At 51.5% G+C, this 27,716-nt stretch overlaps 4 protein-coding genes across 13 annotated transcripts; 2 read left to right on the forward strand and 2 right to left on the reverse strand.

Moving 5' to 3' along the window:
• The first annotated feature begins 12 nt into the window (after positions 1-12).
• ANKZF1 (ankyrin repeat and zinc finger domain containing 1) lies at positions 13-7,112 on the forward strand. 3 transcript variants are annotated; one of them, XM_025405574.1, is made up of 14 exons: positions 19-156; positions 484-661; positions 2,097-2,209; positions 2,431-2,533; positions 2,655-2,848; positions 3,243-3,355; positions 3,450-3,597; positions 3,878-4,106; positions 4,296-4,451; positions 5,292-5,778; positions 5,940-6,051; positions 6,174-6,341; positions 6,474-6,559; positions 6,783-7,112. In XM_025405574.1, exons 2-14 carry the CDS (start codon positions 514-516, stop codon positions 6,904-6,906), a joined length of 2,181 nt encoding a protein of 726 aa, XP_025261359.1. In that variant the 5' UTR covers positions 19-156; positions 484-513; the 3' UTR covers positions 6,907-7,112. The 3 variants fall into 3 exon arrangements, with proteins under 3 accessions (XP_025261361.1, XP_025261359.1, XP_025261360.1); XM_025405575.1 differs by having other exon boundaries at positions 60-214; XM_025405576.1 differs by lacking the exons at positions 484-661; positions 2,097-2,209; positions 2,431-2,533 and having other exon boundaries at positions 13-156.
• Positions 7,062-17,354, reverse strand: GLB1L (galactosidase beta 1 like). Of its 3 annotated transcripts, XM_025405579.1 has the most exons (18): positions 17,105-17,332; positions 15,661-15,824; positions 15,383-15,524; positions 15,025-15,191; positions 14,645-14,795; positions 14,404-14,464; positions 10,616-10,710; positions 10,356-10,530; positions 10,211-10,269; positions 9,996-10,117; positions 9,846-9,886; positions 9,531-9,649; positions 9,144-9,218; positions 8,934-9,023; positions 8,691-8,804; positions 8,284-8,415; positions 7,970-8,185; positions 7,062-7,809 (listed from the first exon to the last, which is right to left on the reverse strand). In XM_025405579.1, exons 3-18 carry the CDS (start codon positions 15,452-15,454, stop codon positions 7,534-7,536), a joined length of 1,965 nt encoding a protein of 654 aa, XP_025261364.1. In that variant the 5' UTR covers positions 15,455-15,524; positions 15,661-15,824; positions 17,105-17,332; the 3' UTR covers positions 7,062-7,533. The 3 variants fall into 3 exon arrangements, with proteins under 3 accessions (XP_025261364.1, XP_025261362.1, XP_025261363.1); XM_025405577.1 differs by lacking the exon at positions 15,661-15,824 and having other exon boundaries at positions 15,383-15,512; positions 17,105-17,354; XM_025405578.1 differs by lacking the exon at positions 15,661-15,824 and having other exon boundaries at positions 17,105-17,348.
• On the forward strand, positions 17,329-22,203 carry STK16 (serine/threonine kinase 16). Of its 3 annotated transcripts, none has more exons than XM_025405585.1 (8): positions 17,329-17,398; positions 17,780-17,969; positions 18,541-18,760; positions 18,997-19,130; positions 19,299-19,419; positions 19,546-19,641; positions 20,058-20,179; positions 20,286-22,203. In XM_025405585.1, exons 2-8 carry the CDS (start codon positions 17,884-17,886, stop codon positions 20,422-20,424), a joined length of 918 nt encoding a protein of 305 aa, XP_025261370.1. In that variant the 5' UTR covers positions 17,329-17,398; positions 17,780-17,883; the 3' UTR covers positions 20,425-22,203. The 3 variants fall into 3 exon arrangements, with proteins under 3 accessions (XP_025261370.1, XP_025261372.1, XP_025261371.1); XM_025405586.1 differs by having other exon boundaries at positions 17,331-17,676; XM_025405587.1 differs by lacking the exons at positions 18,541-18,760; positions 18,997-19,130.
• TUBA4A (tubulin alpha 4a) lies at positions 22,145-26,879 on the reverse strand. Of its 4 annotated transcripts, none has more exons than XM_025405580.1 (4): positions 25,958-26,879; positions 23,874-24,096; positions 23,432-23,580; positions 22,145-23,189 (listed from the first exon to the last, which is right to left on the reverse strand). In XM_025405580.1, exons 1-4 carry the CDS (start codon positions 26,183-26,185, stop codon positions 22,218-22,220), a joined length of 1,572 nt encoding a protein of 523 aa, XP_025261365.1. In that variant the 5' UTR covers positions 26,186-26,879; the 3' UTR covers positions 22,145-22,217. The 4 variants fall into 4 exon arrangements, with proteins under 4 accessions (XP_025261365.1, XP_025261366.1, XP_025261367.1 ...); XM_025405581.1 differs by lacking the exon at positions 25,958-26,879 and adding an exon at positions 25,723-25,895; XM_025405582.1 differs by lacking the exon at positions 25,958-26,879 and adding an exon at positions 25,075-25,782.
• Positions 26,880-27,716: the final 837 nt, after the last annotated feature.

Genomic DNA, 27,716 nt, shown 5'->3' on the forward strand with positions numbered 1-27,716 from the left:
CAGCGGCCCAATAGTGTGCTGTACGTGGGGCGGGGCTCAGGTGCGGACGCCGCCGGTTGTCCTCTTCGCTGCTCCGTAGTGACGGGGATTGTTGTGCTGCAGAAATCAGGCTGTCGACTTGAGGACTTGCGTGCCGCTCAGCTCCCGGGACGTTTGGTGCGGCTTGTAAGGGCGTGGGCGAGTTTACGTGGGCCAGTCATTGCTGGTCGCATGGGTAACGAAGAAAGTTCGGCTAGGCAACCTCAGTGATTTTTAACTCTGTTGGACTCGATTCGGGAGCTGGATGCCCATTTCATTCTTTTGTGGGCCGAGCCTGGGGGTTTGAGAAACCGGACTGGGGTCAAGATATTCATCTCACCGCTGGTAGCAGGATGAGGGACGAGAAGACTTGCGGTGCAGGAGAAACGAAGTCAGGCAGGCAGGAGACGCAGCAGTAGGATCTCATTTGCAGGAGCTCTGTTTCTGACACGCTTTCTACTCCAGGAGCTGCTGCTAAGTAATTTCTGCTCAGCCATGTCGCCGGCTCCAGATGCAGCCCGGGCTCCTGCGTCGATCTCCCTGTTTGACCTCAGCGCGGATGCTCCGATCCTTCAGGGCCTGAGCCTGGTGAGCCACGCGCCTGGGGAGGCTCTGGCCCGGGCTCCGCGTACTTCCTGTTCAGGTATCCGGGAAGGTTTCAGTGAAACGTGACAGGGCTCCTTAGAGCGTATTGCTTGTTCAGGGAACACATTCGTATTGGTATTCCCGAGTTTAGGAGGCCAGTTGATTTTTCTGCTTGATTAAATTAATTTAATCTCTGGGTAATTTCCAGCACAGCCCTTGTTTTCAAACAAGTCTTTTTGCCATCGCATATGTCTCCTCACGTTAACACCATTCCTTTCAAAAACATTTTCAACTTTGTAGAGATCAAGTTCTCAGATATATTCCACATTTAACCGGGCGCCACTCAAATTATTCCTTTTTGCTGAATATAAAACAATGTATTATTGTTTTGTATAGCTTTATTTTTTGAGAGTCTTGCTCTGTCGCCCAGGCTGGAGTGCAGTGGCACGATTTCCGCCCACTGTAATCTCCGCCTCCCGGGTTCAAGTGATTCTCCTGCCTCAGCCTCCCGAGTAGCTGGGACTACAGGCCCGCACCACCACGCCCGGCTAATTATTGTATTTTTAGTAGAGACGAGGTTTCACCATGTTGGCCAGGCTGGTCTCAAACTCCTGGCCTCAAGTGATCTGCCTGTGTCAGCCTCCCGCAGTGCTGAGATTACAGGCCTGAGCCACCGTGTCGGGCCTGTTTTGTGTAACTCTAGTTTGGCTAAATCTTTTCTTGCACCTCTTCTTAGACAAACTGTACACTAATTGGAAATGTAAACTTTAAAACATAGCATTTGGGAAGTGGTTTTTGTACAGTTAAAAATAATTTTAAACTGAACCGAAATTATTTTCTTTAGGATTCGCCTAAACAATCTGTTTGGCTAATTTAGAGAAGACTCAGACTCAGACTCAGCCAGTGGGGAGGACTTGCATTCGCTGGATCTCGGGAGAGGGCTGCATTTGAGAAGTTTAACCGACCCCAAGGCTTTTACCTTCATCGGGTTCTTTTCCAGAATGCCCAGGGCCAGCTTTTATTTACATTCATTTTACTTTATTTTTTATGTATTTTTTTTGAGACAGAGTCTCACTCCTGCCTCAGCCTCCTGAGTAGCTGGGACTGCAGGCGCCTGCCACTAAGCCCGGCTAATTTTTTGTATTTTTAGTAGAGATGGGGTTTCACTGTGTTAGCCAGGATGGTCTCGATCTCCTGACTTCGTGATCTGTCCGCCTCGGCCTCCCAAAGTGCTGGGATTACAGGCATGAGCCACTGCGTCTGGCCAATTTTATTTCCATTCATTTTACATACATTTTTTCAGAAGCATGTTTATTGCATTAAGTGATTGCTGTACTGTTTATTTCATGACTACTAGAGTGTAAATTCTTTGAAGGCAGTATCATGCCATCTCTTGTATCCTCCTCTGCTTTGTATATCACACACTGAATATAATTCTTGTCACTGTGGATTTGGGCTCCCTTTCTATGTCTAATTCCTCTTCCCTTATTTAGGCTCAGGGGAGAGAGAAAGCCCAGAAATAAAGCTACTCCAGGGTCCTGTGGATATTTCAGACAAGTTATTCTGTTCATCCTGTGACCAAACCTTCCAGAACCACCAAGAACAGGTAATAGGTCAGGTGCAGAGCTAGATGTTAGAAGCAAAAGTGTAATGGTGGGTGCGGAGAAGTAGACATTTGATTTGTCTTCATAAAGGTCCATGCTTTAACTGAGGCAGTTGGTGTTACCTGGTCGTACTTCCTAGAATTCTATAACTGGTCTTGGCCAGTACACAAGGCCAGGCTGGGGCATATTTCTACCTTTATCTCACTCTTTGTCTTTGTACTAGAGGGAACATTATAAGCTTGACTGGCATCGGTTTAACCTAAAGCAACGTCTCAAGGACAAGCCTCTCCTGTCTGCCCTGGACTTTGAAAAGCAGAGCTCCGCAGGTGATGATTGGTAGGGGGACCTATGTAGGAGTAGGACATGGAGGTATAAGAAAGCACTAGAGTTTGAGGAAAGAACAAAGATGGGGTACCAAACTTTGTATCTTATGTTGTCTGTCCTCAGGAGATCTTTCCAGCATCTCAGGATCAGAAGACTCAGACTCAGCCAGTGAGGAGGACTTGCAGACACTAGATCAGGAGAGGGCTACATTTGAGAAGTTTAGCCAACCCCAAGGCTATTACCCTCATCGTGTTCTTTTCCAGAATGCCCAGGGCCAGTTTCTTTATGCCTACCGCTGCGTCCTAGGCCCTCATCAGGCAAGTGACAGTGCAGGTTGTATGGCTAACCCCAGCTTTTTGTACACCCAGCCTAGATTTCCCTTAGCCTAGTGCATTTCTCCCTGCTTCTCTTCCTTCCTGTTGGGTGTGGGTATCACGCTTGACAACATAGTTTTGGATTGAAACTGGCCTGAATTGTGGAAGGATTAAGTTTAAGGGAATTAAGTTTGGAAACAAACCAATTTAGTTTGAATTGTGATTCTACCACTTCATCTTAACTACCTCTCCAAGCCTCAAATTTCCTTGTTTGTCAAATGGAAACAAGTCTCAGAGTGGTAATATTAAATGAGATAATGTTTGTGAAAATTGACCCTCGGTTTCTTGCTCTCAGTGAATGCAACAGATATGTTTCTGATGCTTCTCTGTCATCAAGGATCCCCCAGGAGAGGCAGAACTGTTGCTACAGAACCTGCAAAGTAGAGGTCCCAGAGACTGCGTGGTGCTCATGGCTGCAGCTGGGCACTTTGCTGGTGCCATATTTCAAGGGTGAGAGGGTGCTGCATGGGGGTAAGGATGGAGTGGATCCTGTTAGCTAGGGAGCACCAGCTGGTCTCCAGTACTGAGTCTGTGCTGTCTACAGAAGAGAAGTGGTGACACACAAAACCTTTCACCGCTATACGGTGCGGGCCAAGCGGGGCACAGCCCAGGGGCTTCGGGATGCCCGGGGTGGGCCGTCACGCTCTGCTGGAGCCAACCTGAGGCGCTACAATGAAGCCACACTATATAAGGTGAGTTAAGCCTTTTAGATCGGGTGGTACGGATCCATACTCTTTGCATCTCAGTTCAACTCACTTGTTAAGTAGGAAGGTTTTTGACTCATATCCTTCCAATTTTCATTATAGGTAGACAAAGGTAAATGAGGGATTCCCCAGGAGCCTTAGTCCTCTCATTGTTTCTCCGTGTTATCCTCTACTTTCCACTCCTTGCACTTCTGTGGGCCATTTTTTTAGTTGGAGATTTAAAAATACCAAGTGAAGGTATGCAGGACTGAGTTACTCTCTTCTCTAGGATGTTCGTGACATGCTGGCAGGGCCAGGCTGGGCTAAGGCGCTGGAGGAGGCTGGTACAATACTGTTGCGTGCTCCCCGCTCTGGCCGGTCTTTGTTCTTTGGAGGCAAGGGGGCACCCCTGCAAAGGGGGGATCCCCGACTTTGGGATATCCCCCTCGCCACCCGCAGACCCACCTTCCAAGAGCTACAGCGTGTGCTCCATAAGCTGACCACTTTGCATATCTATGGTGAGCCTTTGCTCCAGATCCCAATTCCCTAGACCTTCCTGTTCTCTCCAACCTAAGCCTCCATTCTCATTGGTATATCCAGAGGACTTTCTAAGCCTTGCACTGCAGCCCAGCTACATCTGCATTGAGAGAAATCTGCACTAGCTTCTCCTCAGATAAGGTTGAGAAAGATCTTTTGTTTTATGGCAGAAGACGACCCTCGGGAAGCAGTCAGACTGCACTTACCTCAGACACACTGGAAAACAGTAAGAGAGGAGAGAAAGAAGCCTACTGAGGAAGAAATAAGAAAGATCTGCAGTGATGAAAAGGAAGCACTTGGGCAGAATGAGGAATCTCCCAAACAGGGTTTGATTACTATCTGGCAACTGTCAGATCTGAGTTTCTGTCCTAAAAATGCAGTGGCAAATTCCCTACTCTCATAACTGACCCATTTCCTTATTTAAACACACACCCACACAGTGTCTGTATCTTAGCAATTACTGAGACATGTTTAGTGACCTTTCCAAATCTATTATCTTTTTTTTTTTTTTTTTGAGACGGAGTCTCCGCTCTGTCGCCCAGGCTGGAATGCAGTGGCGCGATTTCTGCTCATTGCAAGCTCCGCCTCCCGGGTTCACGTGATTCTCCTGCCTCAGCCTCCGAGTAGCTGGGACTACAGGCGCCCGCCACCATGCCTGGCTAATTTTTTGTATTTTTAGTAGAGACGGGGTTTCACTGTGTTAGCCAGGATGGTCTCGATCTCCTGACCTCGTGATCCGCCCGCCTTGGCCTCCCAAAGTGCTGGGATTACAGGCTTGAGCCACCTCGCCTGGCCTATTATCTCTTTTGTTATGGATGTTTCCCCAGAGCTAAGAAAGTCTTCGCGTGGAGCAGATGCGTGCATGTGTTGCATGGATCTCACATAGTTTATCTTTGATTGGATGCTGTGGTTTGAGGCTGAGGGCTGCTTCCATGTTTTCCTCTATTGTGTAGCATCCTAAGGCTGCTCACAGGGAGAGTCCAGCGACTTGTTCTTGTCTGGGCTGAGAGTCTCATTTCTGCATGTGATATAATGGACTCAACTCTTGATGTGCTACTTTATCTGGGTGACAAAAACAATTTCATTTCAGGCTTTCATTCTTATGCATCTGCTTCCACCCTCTGAGAACTCCCTAGATGGATTTCACATGTCAGGTTTTTCCCTAGGTTCAGGGTCAGAGGGAGAAGATGGCTTTCAGGTAGAGTTGGAGTTAGTAGAGTTGACTGTGGGGACTCTGGATCTTCGTGAGTCTGAAGTATTGCCCAAGCGGAGAAGGAGAAAAAGGAATAAGAAGGAGAAGAGCCGAGACCAGGAGGCTGGGGCACATCGGACTCTTCTCCAGCAACCTCAAGAAGATGAGCCTTCTGCACAGTCATCCCAGGCAGTTGCAGCCCCCTTGGGTCCTTTGCTGGATGAGGCCAAAGCCCCTGGTCAGCCAGAGCTCTGGGATGCACTGCTTGCTGCTTGCCGAGCTGGAGATGTTGGAGTGCTGAAGCTCCAGCTAACACCCAGCCCTGCAGACCCTGGAATTCTGTCTCTGCTCAGTGCCCCCTTGGGCTCTGGTGGCTTTACTCTCCTGCATGCAGCAGCTGCAGCTGGCAGAGGCTCAGTGGTTCGTCTGCTGCTGGAAGCAGGTGCCGACCCCACTGTGCAGTAAGTAAAGGTCCCCATCCTGAGTCATTTTGGGTATAGAGAGGATAATTTGGAGGTTAAAGTTGGCACTGGCTACTTGACAATATTCTCTTGGTCTGGTTGGGTGATGTTAGGAAAGGCAGGAGGCAAGTTAAACCCATTTTTGGAGTTTTTGCGCCTAGGGACTCTCGGGCCCGGCCACCTTATACTGTTGCGGCTGACAAATCAACACGTAATGAGTTCCGAAGGTTCATGGAGAAGAATCCAGATGCCTATGATTACAACAAGGCTCAGGTCAGCTGGAATAGGAGGGACAAGCAGAGTGGGAACGCATCACCGTTCCTGGCTAGATCCTTTCTACTTCTTGCAGTTTTACCAAGGATAGCTTATAGGGTCTTATATTTGAAATCCTCCAGGTGCCAGGACCATTGACACCAGAAATGGAGGCACGGCAGGCTACACGGAAAAGGGAGCAGAAGGTAGCCCGGCGGCAACGGGAGGAACAGCAGCGGAGGCAGCAGGAGCAGGAGGAGCGTGAACGAGAAGAGCAGCGGCGATTTGCCGCCCTCAGTGACCAAGAGAAAGTGAGACTGGAGGTTCTCTTGTCCATGGAAAAGCTTCCTTTGGTCTAGCCCCTTCCCCAGCGTGCAGCTCTCACCTCTTGGTGCCCTACTCACCACTGGGGCCTTGTCCTTAACACAACTTGTCTCCCACAGAAAGCTCTGGCTGCAGATCGCCGACTCGCTGCCCAGTTGGGAGCCCCTACCCCTCCAATCCCTGACTCTGCAATCGTCAATACTCGGTATGGGGCGGGGGATGAGGGAGTGGGTGTACTGTAATGTTGCAGGGACCATTGGGAGCAGGTGAAATGAGTGCCTGCACAGTATTCAGAAGGCTTGTTGAGATTTGAGATGTTCTGGCAGATGCTGCAGTGAAAACAGAAATGGCAGGAGGAGGGATGGGGAGAGCGTGGATTGGAAAGTTTCTGGGGTACCTGTCCAGCCATTTTTCTTCCTCTTGTTCAGACGCTGCTGGAGTTGTGGGGCATCCCTCCAAGGCCTCACTCCCTTTCACTATCTCGACTTCTCTTTCTGCTCCACACGTTGCCTCCAGGATCATCGCCGTCAGGCAGGGAGGCCCTCTTCCTGATCTCTTACAGCTCTACCTGGGGCCAACTCAGGGACCTGAGGGCACATTCACAACAGCCCTAGGTTTTCTCATCCCCATGAAACCAGAGGTTATTTGGAAGATGGGGGTGAAGGACACTCGGGAACCAGGGCAAAGACAGGGCCACAGAGGCATGTGGAGCTGGTACTGTCTCTGGAACTTTAATCACAATAAAGTTTCGCAAGGAATGTGTACTTGTACTTACATTCAGAGGCATTGTGGCCTTTAGTTCCTTATGGTCACCATGGCCAGCACCAAGGGATCCTGCCCACTCCATGTCCCAGGTCCAAGGGTTACCTTTCTTTTTTTTTTTTTTTTGAGATGGAGTCTCACTGTCACCCAGGCTGGAGTGCAGTGGCACGATCTCCACTCGCTGCAACCTCCACCTCCTGGGTTCAAGCAATTCTCCTGCCTCAGCCTCCCAAGTAGCTGGGATTACAAACAGCCCACCATCACACCCGGCTAATTTTTGTATTTTTAGTGGAGACGGGGTTTCATCATGTTGGCCAGGCTGGTCTTGAACTCCTGACCTCAGGTGATCCACCCGTCTCAGCCTCCCAAAGTGCTGGGATTACAGGCGTGAGCCACCACACCCGGCCTACCTTTCTTTCAGTGCCCACTTAACTCCATTGGTTCAGAGGCACTCAGTGTATCAGCTGAAAGGGAATTGATATGTGTCCTGTGCAAAGTACTGGTGCTATTGAGGATAGGCTTATCCAAAAATTGGACTTGGGGCTGGAGAGGTACATTTTCTAGTTCCAGCAATGTGATTTTGTTGAGGGCTCCCCTAGGAAACAGCAGGAATCTTGGCACGTAGAGGGTCTGTTGTGGCCCCTGCTTTGTCCAGTACCGGCCCAAGTTAAACCCATTGATCCAGACTTGGCCCTGGGGAATAGGGAGCAGGAAAGAGGGGAAAAGAAAGGGTCAGCTCTCCAGGGGTAGAATCATACCCTTTTGGGTTTCTAATCAGAGGATACTTTCTGCTCCCCTCCTGTGATTTTTTCTTTTACCTCCCCGCTACCCAAACCACCACCATTAGCAATACCTTGGTCCATCCAGGTAGATGTAGAAATGTGTCCCCAACTGAGCCTAAAATTGGAAATGTTTTGGAGTAGAATGTGGGGCCAGAAGGAGCTTGAGGATATGGCCATTTTGGCAACTGGAGGAGAAACCACCACTTTACAAGGTTATCAATTTTCAGAGGGAACATCATCCACTGGGTAAGGATTGTTTGCCCCAGAATTGGTGGCTCCAACAGGCCCTGTAGGGAAGGAAAATGAAAAGTCATCATTCACTAAGCTTTGAGGCCAAGCTATCCTTAATCAAGCCCTGGGATGTAACTAGGCAAAGCTAGCTCACCTTGAAGTCACTGCTGTTAGACCCAAAACTGAGCCTCCCCATGTTCTCCACCAAGATATCCAGTTTGGAGCCCACTTTCCCCATCAAAAATAGTTTGTCTCTCATATTCCGCTCCAAAACACCCTGGAACACCTGTGGATAGGAGATAGGATAGCAAGGCTCAGCGTCAGCCACTGCATAGGAAACCACATTAGGATACTTATTTGGAGGGCAGAGAGAATGTAGCCATTTATCACCCATCTATTCTAGAACTCTATCCTTAAACTCTTCCTCATCCCAGCTTATCCCTGGAACCCTCTGCAAATGTGAGCAGGCAGATGGAAAAGTGTAAATATGGGGAACTTAAGGCTAATGCTTCCTGGGGAAGGGAGGAGTTTGGGGCTTACGGCCTGGAATTAGGTTCTCACCCCATCCACCATCACATAGGCACGGTCATGGACTCCATTATTTGGCACCCAGAATGGTGTTGGTTCAAAAATGGTATGGGTCATATAGGTTCGGTACAACATGAAGCCACGGTCCTGGGTGTGGAAGAATGAGTACTTCAGACAAACAAATAAAAGAGGACACTGAGGCTATAGCCAAGGAACTTTTGGCTGTAGCTGTTGAGGGAGGTTGTCATTTCCACCAGATGTGGGTTTATGCCTTACCTGCTTGACAGCCTCAAAGGTCATTGGCAAGATTGAATGAATGGGCCCACTGGGGCATAACAAGTCTAGGAAAGCCAGCAAATGCCCAACCTATTAGAATAAGGGAGAAGAATCAGAATATCAGGGAAGTTTCTGGATAGAGGACAAAAAAGAATAGGCTACCCAGAAAAAAAAGGTGTGATATTAGAGAAAAGATGTAGAGGAACTTACCAGGTGCAGAGTCAAAGGTCCAAGCATCATCTTGGGGCTGGGGGGAGGTAAAGGTCCCAAAGGAACTTCCTGGAACTGAGCCCAAATTCTCTCAGGAGCCATAGGAAAACCACAGAAAACAATACCTATTCCAAGACTCTAGGGCAGAGTTCTTAACCTGGGGCCCAGGGAAGGGCTTCAGGGGTCATGGAGGCTCAGTAATTTTGCACACCTGTGTGTCTTCACACATAGTTCCATTTGGGTGAATGGGAAATGCTTCAGTGGGATGCTCAGAGGGCTCTGTGGCCCAGACAATAACCACCAATTTATGGGATCCCTTTACAATGTGGGCACTCCCTTCCTCCAAATTAATAAAAGCCTTTGGAGCTTAATGAAGTGGTAGGGTACCTTGCTGATGACATCTCGAAGAGCAAAAAGCTTAGGTGTGGGGTCCCCTGCTTCAGATATAGGTGCATCATAGTCATAGCTGGTAGTAATTGAAAGGAAGCGTCCCTTCTTATCGGCACCTGAAGTTGAGCCAATTTAATTCAACATCTATTTCAGATGACAGGCACTACTAAGCATGCTTCATGCAGAGAATTTTGCCATCAGAGGGGGCAGTGGTGGCCATATTCAGCTTCTAGACATCCTAATCCATCTGGCCCTTAGATTCTAATTCCTTCTTACCTCCCTGCTTCCATCCCAGGGACCATCTGGACTCACCATTCCAATATCCAAAGTTGGTACCTCCATGGAACATGTACCTGAAGTGAGAGAGGGTGGGGGAACAGGTAAAAGCTGACTCACTGAATCTTAACTTTCATCCCCAACTCCCAGCTACAGATTCATATTGCCCCCAGTGTCTTTACTTACATGTTCACACTGGCTCCCAACTTGAGCATGTTCTCTAGTCCTTTGGTTACAGCTGACACAGACCGTGTGGAGTGATTCTGGCCCCAGTAATCCAGCCAGCCTGTGTAGTACTCAGAGTTTACCTAGAGTGTGAAATGAAAGAAGCTGTGAGTGAGATGGAAATAAGCTGGACCCATTCCTATCCCTGATTCCCTGATTCCCCTCTGGCCTCTCACCAATGGCCCATGGGGTTCATACTTCCGAAGCAGGGTAAAGATTTTGGTCATGTTGTCCGCTGTGAAAAGGAGGCAAAAGAAAAAGATAAATATCGTGGAAGAGGTGTCCCCTCCCCAGACTCCACTCCCAGCCCTTGCATGAGACCTGGGCCAAAATCTACAGTGGTATAGAGTCCCTGGAGGGAGCCACACTTGAGTCCTTCAGGCCCATCTGTGGTGAAGAGCAAGATCTTTTCTCCTAGTAGTGCACGGAAGAGTCCAGCCAAGTGCCTCATGTAACTGAAGTCACAGGCTCCATAGCTACCGTATTCATTCTCCACCTGCCAGAGGGGAGGGAAAGTGGAACCCAGCTATGGGATTGAGGTCAAGGACCTTTCCCCTGCCCCAGTCACTTCCCCTTTGTACCTGAATGCTAATGATGTTGCCCCCATTGTGGTAAAGCCATGGATATATCTTGGGCAGCAAGACCTTGAACCAGGAGTCTACTGCAGCAAGGAAGTCTAAAAGAAGGAGCAGAGCTTCTGCGTTAGGGGCTACCATCACACTTGCTCACCACTAAATATGGGAAGCAATGACTCTTGTCAAGAAATTCCTAACCCTAAGCACCTTGTATGTTTGCCTGTCAATGAAATTTGAACATAGGAAACCTTAAAGTAGTGTCTCTTAAAAACAAATGTAGGCTGGGCGTGGTTGCTCATGCCTGTGATCCCAACACTTTGGGAGGCCGAGGCGGGCGGATCACGAGATCAGGAGTTCAAGACCAGCCTGGCCAACATAGTGTAACCCCGTCTCTACTAAAAATATAATAAAAAATTAGCCGGGTGTGGTGGTGGGCACCTGTAATCCCGGCTACTCTGGAGGCTGAGGCAGGAGAATCACTTGAACCTGGGAGGTGGAGGTTGCAGTGAGCGGGGATTGCACCACTGCACTCCAGCCTGGGCGACAGAGAAAAAAAGTAAGATGCTTATGTGAATTTAATGGTATCTACACAAAAAATAAACATAAGAAAAATGTTAAATACATAGCCTAGAGCTCTTATTATGTAATCAACTTATACCTGAGATTGGTACAAAGTAGCATGGGAGTTCACAGAAATGTAGAATGTCTGACCTGTACCCTGATGTAACTGACAATGCAGGTGATTTAAATAAGCAATTAAAACATTATTATATAGGTTGAGTACCCTTAATCTGAAATTTTAAATGCTCCAAAATTTGAAATTTTTGAGCATCAACATGATACTACAAGTGGAAAATTCCACATCTGACCCTTTAACTTCTGATGGTTCAATGTACACAAACTTTGCTTCATGCACACAATAATTTAAAATATTCTATTCCTGGCTGAGTGTGGTGGCTCACACCTGCAATCCCAGCACTCTGGGACTCTGAGGCAGGTGGATCACTTGAGCCCAGGAGTTTGAGACCAGTGGGACAACGTGGTGAAACCCTGTCTCTTAAAAAAAAAAAAAAGACATGGCCTGGCATGGTGGCTTATGCCTGGAATCCCAGTATTTTGGGAGGCTGAGGTGGACGGATCACCTGAGGTCAGGAGTTTGAGACCAGCCTGGCCAAAATGGCAAAATGCCGTCTCTACTAAAAATATAAAAGTTGGCTGGGCATGGTGGGCATGCACCTGTAGCCCCAGCCACTCAGGAGGCTGAGACAAGCGAATTGCTTAAATCTGGGAGGCGGAGGCTGCTGTGAGGTTACATCATGCCACTGCACTCGAGCCTGGGTGACAAAGCAAGACTCCATCTCAAAAAGATAAAATAATAAAACATAAAATATTGTATTCCCTAGCAAGGAAGGAGGATAAAATACAGTGGTAAGGCTGGGCGCAGCGGCTCATGCCTGTAATCCCAGCACTTTGGGAGGCTGAGGCAGGCAGATCACAAGGTCAACAGATTGAGGCCATCCTGGCCAACATGGTGAAACCCTGTGTCTACTAAAAATACAAAAAAATTAGCTGGGCGTGGTGGCACATGCCTGTAATCCCAGCTACTCAGGAGGCTGAGGCAGGAGAATCACTTGAACCCGGAAGGCAGAGGTTGTAGTGAGCTGACACTGCACCACTGCACTCCATCCTGGGCAACAAGAGCGAAACTCCATCTCAAAACAAACAAACAAGAATGGTGGTATATGGGGAGCCTAAAATATAGAGAGAGTGGCCAGGTGTGGTGGCTCATGCCTGTAATTCCAGCACTTTCGGAGGCCAAGGCGGGGGTGGATGACCTGAAGTTAGGAGTTTGAGACCCTCCTGGCCAACATGGCGAAAATCTGTCTCTACTAAAGACACAAAAAATTAGCCAGGCAAGGTAGTAGGTGCCTGCAATCCCAGTTACTTCGGAGGCTGAGGCAGGAGAATCACTTGAAACTGGCAGTCGGGCCGGGCGCGGTGGCTCAAGCCTGTAATCCCAGCACTTTGGGAGGCCGAGACGGGCGAATCACGAGGTCAGGAGATCGAGACCATCCTGGCTAACACGGTGAAACCCCGTCTCTACTAAAAAATACAAAAAACTAGCCGGGCGCGGTGGCGGGCGCCTGTAGTCCCAACTACTCGGGAGGCTGAGGCAGGAGAATGGCGTGAACCCGGGAGGCGGAGCTTGCAGTGAGCTGAGATCCGGCCACTGCACTCCAGCCTGGACGGCAGAGCGAGACTCCGTCTCAAAAAAAAAAAAAAAAAAAAAGAAAAGAAACTGGCAGTCGGAGATTGCAGACAGCCAGGGTCACGTGACTGCACTCTAGCCTGGGCAACAGAGCAAGACTCCGTCTCAAAAAAAATAAAAATTTTATATATATATATGTGTGTGTGTGTGTATATATATACACATACATATATACATATATATATGTATGTATATATAGAGAAAAGAGAAACCAGGAAGGCCTCCCCAAGGTGACTTCTGCAGGAAGCTTGTGGTGAAGGAGCACCACATGCAAAGGCCTCAAAGCCCAAGGCCTGGTGGGTCTGAAGAACAGCAATGAGGCCACTGTGGCTGGAGCAGAGTGAACATGGGGGAGAAACGCAATAATGTCGAGGAGGTGACTGGGGCCAATTGTGTAGGACCTACCACATTAAGGAATTTATGGTTCATATTCAGAATGAGATGAGAATCTACTGGAGAAGTTTAAGCAGAGAAATGACAAGATCTGAGATGTATCTTTAAACTTATATTTGAACAGGATCACACTGGCTGCTCTACTGAGAACAGATTGTATGGGAGAGAGGGCAAACAAGGGAAACCAGTTAGGAAGCTATAAAATAAGCCAGCTGAGAGAGATGGTTTGGACCAGGGTGGAGGCAATGGGGGTGATAAAAAGCACTTAAATTTAATGTTTGTGATGATACAGCTGATAGGATTTTCTGTTTTTTGAGACAAAGTCTCTTCGATCTGTCACCCAGGCTGGAATGTAGTTGCTCCATCTCGACTCAGTGCAACCTCCAATCCCTGGGCCCAAGCGATTCTCCTGCCTAAGCCTCCCAAGTAGCTGGAATTACAGGCGTCCACCACCTCGCCCAGCCGATTTTTTGTATTTTTAGTAGAGATGGCATTTTGCCATGTTGGCCAGGTGGGTCTCAAACTCCTGACCTCAGGTCATCCACCCGCCTTGGCCTCCGAAAGTGCTGGGATTACAGGCATGAGCCACCGTCCCCAGCCGTTTTTTGTTTTTTTTAAAATCAGTTTCTTTTTTTTTTTTTTTGAGACGGAGTCTCGCTCTGTCGCCCGGGCTGGAGTGCAGTGGCGCGATCTCGGCTCACTGCAAGCTCCGCCTCCCGGGTTTACGCCATTCTCCTGCCTCAGCCTCCCGAGTAGCTGGGACTACAGGCGCCCGCCACCTCACCCGGCTAGTTTTTTCGTATTTTTTAGTAGAGACGGTGTTTCACCGTGTTAGCCAGGATGGTCTCGATCTCCTGACCTCGTGATCCGCCCGTCTCGGCCTCCCAAAGTGCTGGGATTACAGGCTTGAGCCACCGCGCCCGGCCCAGTTTCTTCCACTATATTATAAGCTCTACAGCACAGGATAGGGGTCTGTCTGGTCCCCCAGTTTCTAGCATCCTGCTGGGTGTGACGGAAACACTTGGTAAATGAATGATGACCTCCAATTTGGGAATGGTGTCTTCTGCTTTTGGCACCCAAATGGCCCTTTTTACTTACTTGCTTCTGTGTTAAATCTTTTGTCTCAACTCACCTGGATCTGAGGTTCTCAGACGAATTTCAGGTTTTCGAAGCAACCAGGATGGGAGACCCCCCTGAGACAAACATAAAGAGAACAAAGAAGCATGTAGGTTTTGTTGTGGGGTGTGGTGGGGAAGGTAGGAAGCGAAGGAATTGAGTATAGTGCTGGAGATGGCCCTAGGGTGTGGGCAGATGGGAGTAGTCTAGGAACTGCACAAGGATAACTAGTTCTATCCCTTCTCCAGCTAACTCACCATCTCCCACTCTGCACAGATGTAAGGTCCTGGTCTCAGTATGACCAAAAGGTTCGCTAGAGCTGCCTCATTCAGAAAGGCAATGAGATCCCGGCTGCCATTAAAGTTATAGACCCCAGGCTGTGGCTCGTGGTAGTTCCAGGGCACATAACTGAGAAAGGAAAAGGTTAATAGGGCCCAAGGTGGAGAGATGCCAGGGAGGCCTAAGGGCTCAGGCCTTGCAGGGAATCTCCAGGAAGCCGTTGGAAGGAGGTCTTGGCCTGCCCTTTCCCACCCTTGGCCTAGGAGTCCTGGCAGTCTTCCTGTCCCGACCTCCTTTCTAAGGGGACGGTAGAAAGAGTAGGTCCCATCCCTCCACGGCTCTTGCGAGCACTTCTTACAACTGTATGGCGTTGAGGCCGCTCCATCGCATCTTCAAAAGCCGGTCGGCCCAAAGCACCCGCGGTACCCGAAAGTAGTGCAGGCTGCCAGATACATAGCGGAACGGGGCCCCATCTAGGAGAAACCTGTCATGATCCCGATCCACTATGAACGACCGAGTGTCTGCCTACAAAGAGAAAGAGACGCTGCTCAGCAGACGCCTGGGTCGAGGGAGCGTCCAGGGTCAGCGCCTGCCAAGAGCAGAGGAGATGGAACTACCCCTGCCGGTTGTTTGGTTGTTACTTTGGACTTTCTCTCATCTGATCATCTGATCCCACGTCACCGCACCCGGCCGGCTGGTTCGCCGCCTCATCTTACCTGGGGCAGCAGCAGCGTCAGGCTGAGCGGCAGCAGCAGGGAGCGAAGGCAGGACGGCTTCTTGGGAGCCATGGCGCTTACAGCGCTCCTCTAGACTGAGACGGCGGACAGACCGTCACGTGTCGGATTCCTGGGAGGGAACCTCGGCGAACAAGGGGGCGGAGATCACCTCAAGTTGCCAGGCGGTTAGCCTGGACTTCCTCTCCAGCCTGCAGCCACCCCCTTACTCTACTAGTTTGTAAAATCCTCTACATCATGTTAAAGTGCAGTTCAAGAACCAGCTTCATCAACGTCACCTGGGAGCTTGTTAGAACTGGAGAATCTGGCTGGGCACGATGGCTCACGCCTGTAATCCCAAAACTTTGGGAGGCTGAGGCGGGTGGATCACTTGAGGTCCGGAGTTCAAGACCAGCTTGGCCAACAGGGCGAAACCCTGTCTCTACTAAAAATACAAAAATTAGCCGGGCCTAGTGGCGCGCGCCTGTATTCCCAGCTACTCCGAGGGTGGGGGTGGGGGTGGGGGTGGGGGTGGGGGCTGAGGCAGGAGAATTGCTTGAACCCGGAAGGCGGAGGTTGCAGTGAACCGAGATCCTGCCACTGCACTCCAGCCTGGGCAACAGAGCGAGACTCCGTCTCAAAAAAACAAACAAACAAAAAAGAAATGCAAAACCTCAGATCCTACCTCAGACCTATAGAATCAGAACTTGTATTTTAACAAGATTCCCAGGTGATCCTAGGCACCTTTGAAATCGAGAAGCATAGCTTTACTTGACTGGGGGCCCTGAAGACAGGGAGTGCCCTGTTCATCTCAAATCCTCAGCTTCTAGCACAGGGTCTGGCAGAGTAGGTTAAATCGGGATGAATGAATGTCAGAACCAAAGGGCTAAAACAGGTTCAGAATCAAGGGAAACTGTTGGAAAATCTTCAGGGTGATCCGGCGTGTGGAAGGAAGGAACCAGGTCACAAGACAGACCTCTTTCCTGGAGAGCACTGTTTCAGCAAAACAGCAATTCCCTCCTGGCCATTCCACCTTCTTTGGAAGTGCACCCCTCTCCAGCTTACCCTGCCTGCCTCAGCAACAGATGTTAAGGACAACTGCTTTGTGCCAAGGCTTGGAAACTTGTGAATTTCCTTTCCTTTTGACTTTACAATCTCAAGAATGGGATGTGAAGATCAGGGTAATAATAATTACTGTTTATTGACATGTACTGAAGGCTATGTGTCAGATATTGTATTAAACACTGTACATCTAATTTAATCTTCAAACAACTCCATGAAGTAGATAATTATCATTTCCATTTTACAGAGGAGGAGAGGAAAGGAGGGAAACATTAAGTAGCCTGTCCAAGGTCACACAACTACGTTAACAGAGCTGGCGTTTGAACTAGTCAGTCTGGCCTCACAGTTAAGCTACTTAACATTAGGTACTATTATACCTATTTTACAGCTACTAAAAGTAAGGATCCGAGAGGTTAAGTAACTTGCCCGAGGTTACACACCTAGTATGCTATTAACACTCAATTTAGAAACTGAAAGTCTGGTTCACAAGCCTGAGCTCTTAACCACTGAGAGTAGAGGTAGTGGGATACAGGCCAGAACCCGGAAGGTTGTAAGGGATCAGGAGACCAGGCCACCAGACCCGCCCCTACCTGGAATCCCCTCCGGGCTGCAGTGTAGTGGCCGCTTTCTGCCCCAGAGCGCCGGAGGTATGAAGCCTCCTACCTCCAACATTGGGAGATGGAGGTCCTGGGGGCCTCGAGCCGAGCCCGGCTTTGCTCCCCTTTGGCGCAGATGCCTGCGTCTTGACCCCCACTGAAGGCCAAGTAGAGAACCCTCACCAGGGTCCTGGGACCCGTCCACCCCTAGACCTAGCTCGCCCTGGGCCTCTCAGCTCCGCGCCCCCACATCCTCCAGATGCCCAGCGGTTGCTAAGATACCGCGGGCCGTTACGCCGCCGCGGAGTGATGATGTCAGCACTGCTTCCGGTCGGTGGCGCTTCGCTCTGTCCCGAGCCAGGTCAGTCGGGGAGTGCAGGCTGGCCCATTCCGGACTCTGGGCTCCTAGGCCGGGGGTGGGCCCTGCCAGGAGTGGGCGTGAGCTTCGCACGTCCTCTGAAACTACGCTGTGCTCTGTCTTTGCGGCGCGACGGGCGTGGGAGCGGGGCCTGCCCAAAGGTGGGCTGGGGTTGGAGGAAGTGGCCCGGTAGCCGCTGTGTGTCCTGAGGCCGTAAGGCCCGTGACCCCCCGCGCTTGAAGCTGGCGAAGGAGCAAGGCCCATTTTCTCTAGACAGTAGTGTAGGTTCCAGAGACCTGGGCCTGAGCTCTCCGCCTTGGTACTTCATGAGTCGTCTAGATTGTGCCGGACCTGTGTGAGACCCTGCCGTTGTTTTCTTTCCAGCATGATCCGCTTGGCCCCCAGCGCATCTCCTGGAAGAGCCCACTCACCCTGGACGAGCTCTTCGGTAGCCTCAGACTGTCCTTGAAGAGGATGACTGAAACATTATGGGCCACGCGCTGTGTGTCTGCTCTCGGGGAACTGTCATCATTGACAATAAGCGCTACCTCTTCATCCAGAAACTGGGGGAGGGGTGAGTGTTTGGAAGTCAGTTAACTAGGCCTCAAGGTTGTGGTCATTGAAGGAAAGCGGTGTGCACGTGCTTGGGGCACAAGGGTTTTATCCCTATCCCTATCTTCTCTCACCTGACAGAGCCTAGCTACACAGTATCAAGAAGGTGGATTCTGGAGCCAGGCCTGCTAAATCCACCTCATGTGACCTTGATAAACCATGTTTTCTTCATATGTTTAATGGAGATGATTATCATCCCTCACTGATGGAGTTGTGAGGATTAAATGAGATAATGTGTATAAAATGTCTCACCCAGTGCGTGGTTCTTAAGTACTTGATAAGTGTTGGCTATTATTTATTTAGCATCTGTCACGTGCAGAGGTCTCTATTCCGACCATAGGACCTCAAAGATTTCTGTATCTCTGCTCCTGAGGAGCTCACAGTGTAATATTCTTCAGATTTCTCTTAGAGCCACATCTTGGGAGGGTTTCTGCTAAATGGGAAGGACACCCCACTCCCCACCAGGAAATTTCGCTTGGTCTTAGCCATGTGGGAGATGACCATGACCCTTCATTGACCCCTTTGGCCCACAGTGGGTTCAGCTATGTGGACCTAGTGGAAGGGTTACATGATGGACACTTCTACGCCCTGAAGCGAATCCTGTGTCACGAGCAGCAGGACCGAGAGGAGGCCCAGCGAGAAGCCGACATGCATCGCCTCTTCAGTCACCCCAACATCCTTCGCCTCGTGGCTTACTGTCTGAGGGAGCGGGGTGCTAAGCATGAGGCCTGGCTGCTGCTACCGTTCTTCAAGGTCAGAAAGACTCCTGGTTATGGAGGGGGTTGCAACAGAGCCACCTACCCATGGGCTATGTGAGCAGTCCAGCATGTTAGGAAGCAGGGACCATGTCCTGGGTTTGGCCACTTTAGATTTTGAGTTTGAGGTGTGTATCATGAAAGGGCTGATAGGCTTTGACATAGGGAAGGGATCAGGCCTAAGGAGCAGAGGCTCCAAAAACATCTCCAACTGTAGGGAAACTTGTGTTGCAGAGAGGTACGCTGTGGAATGAGATAGAAAGGCTGAAGGACAAAGGCAACTTCCTGACCGAGGATCAAATCCTTTGGCTGCTGCTGGGGATCTGCAGAGGCCTTGAGGCCATTCATGCCAAGGGTTATGCCCACAGGTCAGTGGGAGGACCCTGTATGCTTGCTGGGGCCCAGAGGAAGAGCCTTACCAAGAGAAATGGGAGGTTTCTGTTCTCCCAAGAAACAGCCTGTATGATTCTTTTGCTTGCTGGGATTCCAGCCTTCCTGTCCAGAGATGCTCATAGGTCACTTCTACTTGCCTACAGGGACTTGAAGCCCACCAATATATTGCTCGGAGATGAGGGGCAGCCAGTTTTAATGGACTTGGGTTCTATGAATCAAGCATGCATCAATGTGGAGGGCTCCCGCCAGGCTCTGACCCTGCAGGTAAAAGAATCTCCAGGTTCCTTTTCTCACCTGTTCCCCATTCCCACCCCTTCTGGTGCATGCCCCAGTTTGGTCACATGACCATGACGAGTGCCCCACTTTTGAGCTCTGGGATCACTGTTCCAGGACTGGGCAGCCCAGCGGTGCACCATCTCCTACCGAGCCCCAGAGCTCTTCTCTGTGCAGAGTCACTGTGTCATCGATGAGCGGACTGATGTCTGGGTGAGGAGCATGTGGGTGGGTATCTGGGTAGGGAGGGCTGTGGCTCTGTACCTGCTGTGGAGTAGAGTAGGTCGTTGGTTTCTGTTGCATGGGGCCCCAGGAACCACTGTATGTCCCCATCCACTTCAACTTCCTTCCTGGGAACTGTCACTGATACCCAGTTGCACCGGATGTGGTATAATCCCTGCCCCGAACAAGGTGAATACAGCTCAGTGTCAGTACTGAAGAGCAGGGGCTAAGCTAAGCAGGGGCTGCGGAGACCTCCAACCGACTGGCAGTTTCTCTGTGCCCTGGTGGTGCCATGTGGCTGAGGTCAGCTTATTCTTTTTAGCTTATGTAGTCTTTTACCACAGAAGTAAGGGGAGTGATGTCATCTCCATTGGTCCCCTTCTAGGGACTAACCAAGTTATGTTCAGTCCCTAGGCTGCGTGCTATATGCCATGATGTTTGGAGAAGGCCCTTATGACATGGTGTTCCAAAAGGGTGACAGTGTGGCCCTTGCTGTGCAGAACCAACTCAGCATCCCACAAAGCCCCAGGTGAGCACGCAACGAATGGGGCATCAAGTATTTCAGACTCCCCCCTGGTATTAGCTGGGTTGACAGATAGGTGTCATCCAGTCCCCCTGCACTCCTCCCTCCACAGGCATTCTTCAGCATTGCGGCAGCTCCTGGCCTCGATGATGACTGTGGACCCGCATCAGCGTCCTCACATTCCTCTCCTTCTCAGTCAGCTGGAGGCGCTGCAGCCCCCAGCTCCTGGCCAGCATACTACCCAAATCTGAAAAGGCAGCAGGTTGAGAAGATGGCCCCTCGTGCCTCGGAAAGAGGGTTGCCATCCCTCATTGGAATCTCTACCCATTCCATCCAGGACTGCTCTTACACTTGGGGGTAGCGGGGTCAGGACAATCATCTTAGTCCTGCATCTGCTCTTCTGCTTTCTTCCAAGAGCAAAACCTGGGCAAGGGGCCTTACTGAGTGGGAGTGGGTGGGGGTTGGGAAAAGGGAAATGGTGGGATACGGAGCATGACTCTGAGCAGGACTGTTGAGCTCACATAGTGTTCTGCCTCCAAATCTGGGAGCAGGAGAATGTATAAACAAGAATAAAGTGGAAGCAGATTGGTGTGGATCTTAGTCTCAGTGTTCCTAGAGTGAGAGAAGAGGTGCAAGGGGCCCAAAGTCTGGTTGCCATTTCCAGGAGAACTGCCTGGGAAGGAGGAGGACTGCTGCAGAGTCAGCAATGGTGTGACTTCATTCCACAGGAGGTTGGTTAGCCGTGGACAGTTCTAGCTCATCTTAGATCAAAACTTAAAGCTGCTTGGGCTCAAGCTGGCATTTGCCTGTGTCAAGAACCAGGGTCCCCTAAAAGCACTCAACTAGTTCTTTCCTTCCTTCACTCCTGGGGTGAGTAGCTTAGTCAGAGCAGCCCAGCCGGTTTGCCAGGCAAGGGCCTCTGGGTGGAGACACCTGAGGAAGCTTTGGTACAGGGAGATTACAGGTCTCCCATCCTCAACCTAGGGGCAAGGGGAGTGGAGGTGGCAGCAGCAACTGTTTTTGGCCCATGTCTCCCTGATCGTTCAAGCTCATACATGGTTAATGATTAATGACGCAGTGTGGTGTGGCAGTATCCAGCTGCCACTTCCTGCCTACTCTGCTGAGTAAACAGGGGCCCTGTCTTAGCTGGGCTTCAAACCTGTTCCCTAGGGAAGAGCACTGTTCCCTGAAACACCAGGGAAGAAAGGCAAGGGCAGGGTTGGCATCTCTTGCTCTTTTGCGATCCAAGCCTCCTCCCCCCAACCATGTCCACCCCATAGGCTGACATCAGCATGGGGCCTGGGGCTCCTGTTAGCAAAGTTGAAGCTTTCCCCAGGGCCCTAGCAGGAGTCTCCCACCAGCTAGCACGGAGGCTGAGGCCAGAAAGAAATCACAAACAGAGGGGAGATGACCTGACTTTTAATGGCACAGCCCCAGCTCCAGCAAAGCAGCAAGACAGGAAGCTATGCAAAGCTGCTCAGAGGTGCAGTGGCACAAACAACTCTAGGAGATCGCCTGTGTTCCCTCCCATCCCCCAAGCTTATGATGTGGCTCCATGCCCAGGAACTCTGGGCCAGCCCAGCCCCACTCCCAAACCCTCATAATGCACAGAGGAGTCTGGGCCAAGCCTTGCTTCCAGAGTTGGTAAATGTAGAGGCAGCAGGAAGAACAGGGTAGCAGTCTAACTTTCAAAGACAGAAACCACTGGATTAAACTCCTACTTGAAAAGGAACTGAAGACTCATCCTTCAACAGTTTGTGCCTGGATTTGGTCCTCATTTCCTCCCTATACTGAATACCCCTAGGGTTTCGATTTAAAGTCCCTGGGGTTATGCTTCCTGGGCCTGGCAAGGGCCCCTTTGCAGGTCTCACGTTCAACGGAAGGGATAAGGGTCATGAACAGCAAACAGTGAGAGCAGCAGCAGCATGAAGGGGAAGGCAGCAGAAGCTCAAGCACTCAGAGGGGACAAGAAACCGTGCAAGGAAACTGTTTATTTCGAAAGGATTTTGCAATAAACATAGTGAACAGGCTCCAGGCAGCTGGTTTATTCTTCTCCCTCATCCTCGTCCTCATAGGAGTCGATGCCCACCTCCTCGTAATCCTTCTCCAGAGCAGCCATATCCTCACGGGCCTCGGAGAACTCACCCTCCTCCATGCCCTCACCCACGTACCAGTGCACAAACGCCCTCTTGGCATACATCAGGTCGAACTTGTGGTCCAGGCGGGCCCAGGCCTCAGCGATGGCTGTCGTGTTGCTCAGCATGCACACGGCACGCTGCACCTTGGCCAGGTCACCCCCAGGCACCACAGTGGGAGGCTGGTAGTTGATACCAACCTTGAAGCCTGTGGGGCACCAGTCCACAAACTGAATGCTGCGCTTGGTCTTGATGGCGGCGATGGCAGCGTTGACATCCTTGGGCACCACATCTCCACGGTACAGCAGGCAGCAGGCCATGTACTTGCCGTGCCGGGGATCACACTTCACCATCTGGTTGGCAGGCTCAAAACAGGCATTGGTGATCTCTGCCACCGACAGCTGCTCGTGGTATGCCTTTTCTGCAGAGATGACTGGTGCATAGGTGGCCAGGGGGAAGTGGATGCGAGGGTAGGGCACCAGGTTGGTCTGGAACTCTGTCAGGTCCACATTGAGGGCCCCGTCAAAGCGCAGAGAAGCCGTGATGGAGGAGACGATTTGGCTAATGAGGCGATTGAGGTTGGTGTAGGTTGGGCGCTCGATGTCTAGGTTGCGGCGGCAGATGTCATAAATTGCTTCGTTGTCCACCATGAAGGCACAGTCTGAGTGCTCCAGGGTGGTGTGGGTGGTCAGGATAGAGTTGTAGGGCTCGACCACGGCTGTAGACACCTGGGGGGCTGGGTAGATGGAGAATTCCAGCTTGGATTTCTTGCCATAGTCAACAGAGAGCCGTTCCATCAGGAGTGAGGTGAAGCCAGAGCCAGTGCCCCCGCCAAAGCTGTGGAACACTAGGAAGCCCTGAAGTCCTGTGCACTGGTCAGACTGAAAGGCAAGAATGAGAAATAACTGTTTAGGTAGGGGAGGGGCCTGAGGGACTCTTATCACCCGGCTGCATAAAGTGCAAGATACATCAGCAGTCAGGGCAAATACTGAGGATGCCATAGCAGCACCACATTTGAGACCATGTACAGTTAGAGATGACTCCCTGAAAGGGATCTGAAAAAAATACTCCTGACCATTAGCACAGTCTCAAAAGTTCCCTCCCTCCCAAGACAAATTCTCACCAGCTTCCGGATCCGATCCAGCACTGGGTCAATGATCTCCTTGCCAATGGTATAGTGACCACGGGCATAGTTGTTGGCAGCATCCTCTTTCCCAGTGATGAGCTGCTCTGGGTGGAAGAGCTGTCGGTATGGGCCATTTCGGATCTCATCTGGAAGAGCAAAAACCACAAAACTATGCTCAGCAGGGACCTTCCTCCCCCAGGGTGGTAGCTGTGGCCAGATGCATGGAGGACTCATCCTCCTGCCAGCCTGAGATATCAGTGTGTGAGAGAAACCCAGACCGGCTGCCCAGGCCAGTCTGAGATCAGCTTGCCTTCTGCAGCTTCAAATACGGCTAGGAATTTTCAGGGCCAGGAATGCCTGGTCTAAATACCCTCTCTGTCCAGGGAGAAGCTTTGAGTCATGCTCCACCCCCTTCAGTTTTGTCTCCACTTTCTCTCACCAATGACTGTAGGCTCCAGATCCACAAAAACTGCCCGTGGCACGTGTTTTCCAGCACCAGTTTCACAGAAGAAGGTGGTGAAGGAGTCGTCCCCTCCACCAATGGTCTTGTCACTGGGCATCTGCCCATCAGGCTGAATCCCATGTTCCAAGCAATAGAGCTCCCAGCAGGCATTGCCCATCTGGACACCTGCCTGCCCCACGTGGACTGAGATGCATTCACGCTGAGGGATAGAGAGAGGGGACACAGCATGAGCCCCACATCCACAAGTCCTCACCTCACCTCGAAAGTCTCTCTTCCACCCTATCGCCTACCAGCTAGGATGACTCAGTTGGCAAAAGTGGAGGCTTGGGGCTGGGCAGAGGTGAGAAGAGGCTAGCAGCCTGCCCGGGCTCCCAGGTACAGGACTCCCCACCTGGATGCACCCAGCAGGGCAGGCCAACCTCTTAGCCCACTTCTCAGTGGGGAATCTGTCAAGTGAGCTCTGTGGCTCCACATGAAAAAAGGTTTCCTAGAGGTATGGGTTTACAGCTAGAGGCCTCCCCATTTGATTCTTTGCTTTGAGTATGAACAGCTAGACTTCATAGAACCCTTTCCCTCTTTCTTTCCTGTAAGCTGCAGAGGTGTCTCAACCATCCAATCTGGCATCAACTGACCACACGCCATCAGGATGCCCTCCTCCCTCACCTTTAAATCCTATCTGGCTCTGGGGATCAATCCCATCTGGTTCCTCTCCCCACCTCCACCCCCACACCCTGGGTGTCTTCACCACTTTCATCTCCCGTGTCAGCCCGCACGGAAATAGCGACGGTAATGCTTGTAAGCTCAGACAGCAGGGGCCAGCAATAAGGTTTGAGGGTACTGGGACACTCACTGCCTTAGGCTCCGTCCCTGTCAGCCCCAAATTAACCCCTAAAGCACTAAAGTCCGGCAGGTCCCGCGCGCCCTTCCCACACCGAAATGGCGGGGTGACGGTTTCCAAATACCCAGAAAAGGAAGTGGAACCTGTGGTTAGGCCCCAGAGGTAACCCGCCTTGTCCCGGGCAGGGTGGGCGCCATCCTGCAGCCCAGCCCTACATCCGCTCTCCCGGTGGAGTCTTTCCAGTTATTTCCCAGCCCAAATCGGGGATTGGGTTTCGGCCCCCGCTCCTGGGCTATAAATACCACCCCCTACATGCACCTCTTCCCCCTCCCCCCCAACCTGGCCTCGGCCCGCGCAGTGCTCAGCGCCAGCTGTCTCTGCCCATCCGCGCACCCGGGCTACGGCTGGAGAGGGCCGGCTCGCTTCAGGAGGCTGAACTCCGTTCCCACCACCCCTCTCAGCTCAGAAGCGGGGTGCTGAGTCACGAGTGGGGGGTGATTCTGTGGATAGTTGGAATGCACACACAGAGGAAAGGGGGATGTGGCACCAGGTAACCCGACCCCCTTCCACCTTCTAATGTCAAGCACGTGCTCGGTCAGTGCTGGGGACTGGGGACTGGGGATGCAAGAGGGCAGCCAAGCGCGTCTTCTTTCGCCCGCGGAAAGGACGGGGCGCAGGCCTGTGTGACTCTCATACAGAGTCGGGACACAAATGCTCGGTAAGGCAGGAGCAGAGTGCCAGAAGGGTTCCTCTCTGTTACTGAAGAGTTGCACTCCACCCCAAGCCCCAACCCCAGCCACCGAAGGTGAACTACACGGCTCGGCCAAAGTCACCAGGAGGGGGTTGGGGAGGGAGGATGCAAAACCTTCGCACCTCCTGGAGACCTGGAACGCCTGGTGGAGGTCCCCGAGCATGCCTGGAAGGAAAGTTCCCCAAAGGAGAGGGGCAATTAGGGGACGGGCGCGACCCCGGCGGGGCCGCACTCACCATGGTGAGTCCGGGCGGTGCGTCTCACGTTGAGTCGGGGTGACGGGTCTCAGTGAGAACTGCGCTAGCTGCAGTGCCGCACCGCCCTTATAGGCGGGAGGCGGGGCCCGCGTTCCCCGCTCGCCCACTAGAGGCTGGGCGGCCGGCAGGCCACGCCTCCCAGGAGGGGTAAGAGGCCCCCCGAGGGGAGGAGCCTGGCCGCGTACCCTACCCAAGCTGCGCACTGGTTCCTCACCTGTCGGGCTGGGATTAAGAGTCGCGACTCGGGCTTTAACCATTCTTTCCTCGTTTTAAGCCTACTCGCTGGGCTCCCTAGGGCCTCCACGGAGACGCAGGGTGCTGTGACAGGGCGAGTCTCACTTGCACCTGCGTCCTGGAGGCACCGGTCATCCACATGTTCCGACTTAGGTCGGGAGCAGGCGAGGCTGTCCTTCCCAAGCGGCCTCAACTGGCCTTCACCCATACCCTTCCAGCCCCGCCTCCCAGGAGACTCGGGCCGGCTGTGAGGCTGTGGCGCGTCCCCGGGGAAACCTTGCCAGCTGCCTGACGCTTCCTGGTCCCCGGCCCGGGCGGCAGGCTTTCGCCGACGCCTGTGGGCGGCCGAGGACCCAGAACTGCACAGCCTGAGCCCCAGAGTGCCGATGCCTTAGGACCTCCCGCAGAGTCGAGCCCAGCAGCCTGTCTGCCCCGGCCGACCCCGGAATCTGCCGCGGCTTGCCGGCGGCTCGCGGGTTAGTGGGCCCGTCATCAGCGCTGTCACTATGATGCCCTCGCTGCGGGCACCTGCCCGCTCTCCTGCTGCCAGACTGTGGGAGTGCTGACCCGGAGACCTCAGGACCTGGATTCTCTTCCAGGCTACCCTGTGTGACCTTGGGCAAGTGACTTAACCTCACTGAGTCCTTGACATTTTCGTGGGTGAAAAGGAGACAGTGATGTCATAGTGGAAACATTGTTGTAAGCTATCAAAATATCTGTTGACTCTGAAGAGAAAAGAAGAAAATCGAGATTCTCATATCTTGGATGATTCTTTCCCGGTCTCTTCTGTCTCTAAGCCAAGAGCAGGATCTGCAACCTGCACGTTAATGGTCTCAGCACTCTGCCCCAGGTCTCCGCAGAAGCACTTCTTTCTACATTTCATTCCATTCTCCCCACCCTATCTTTTCAAGCTACTTCTGCTTTCCCGCTCTCTCTCTCTCTTTTTTTTTTTTTTTTTTTTGTCCGTGTCTTGCTGTGTCATCGAGGCTAGAGTGCAGTGGTGCAATCTCAGCTCATTGCAACCTCCATCTCCCGGCTCAAGGCCATCCTTCTACCACATCCTTCCACCTCAGCCTCCTCGGTAGCTGGGACCACAGGCATGCACCACCATGCCCAGCTTATTATTATTATTGTTATTTTTGAAATGGAATTTCGCTCTTGTTGCCCAGGCTGGAGTGCAATGGCATGATCTTGGCTCACCGAAACACCTGCCTCCCGGGTTCTAGCGATTCTCCTGCCTCAGCCTCCCGAGTGGCTGGGATTACTGGCATGCACCACCACGCCTGGCTGATTTTTGTATTTTTAGTAGAGACAGGGTTTCACCACGTTGGTCAGGCTGGTCTCCAACGCCCGACCTTAGATGATCCGCCCGCTTTGGCCTCCCAAAGTGCTGGGATTACAGGTGTGAGCCACCACGCCCAGACTTTTTTTTTTTTTTAATTTTTAGTAGAGACAAAATCTCGCCATATTGTCCAGATTTGTCTCAAACTCCTGAGCTCAAGCGATCCACCCACCTCAACCTCCCAAAGTGCTGAGATTACAGGCCTGAGCAACCACCCCGGCCTGCCTTGCCTTTTCTAATTGTCTCCCTTTACTGGGGAAAGTCATCTGGCAGTGCCCCAGGTGCTGCTGGTTTGCAGATCTTAAGAAACCTGTCTTCCCGGCTCTACATCGCTTGGAAAGGATTCACCCGACCCTCCCCCATCACCTGACAACACAACACAATACCATGAAAGAAC

Source organism: Theropithecus gelada, chromosome 12 (assembly GCF_003255815.1).
Source record: "Theropithecus gelada isolate Dixy chromosome 12, Tgel_1.0, whole genome shotgun sequence".
NCBI lineage: Eukaryota > Metazoa > Chordata > Mammalia > Primates > Cercopithecidae > Theropithecus > Theropithecus gelada.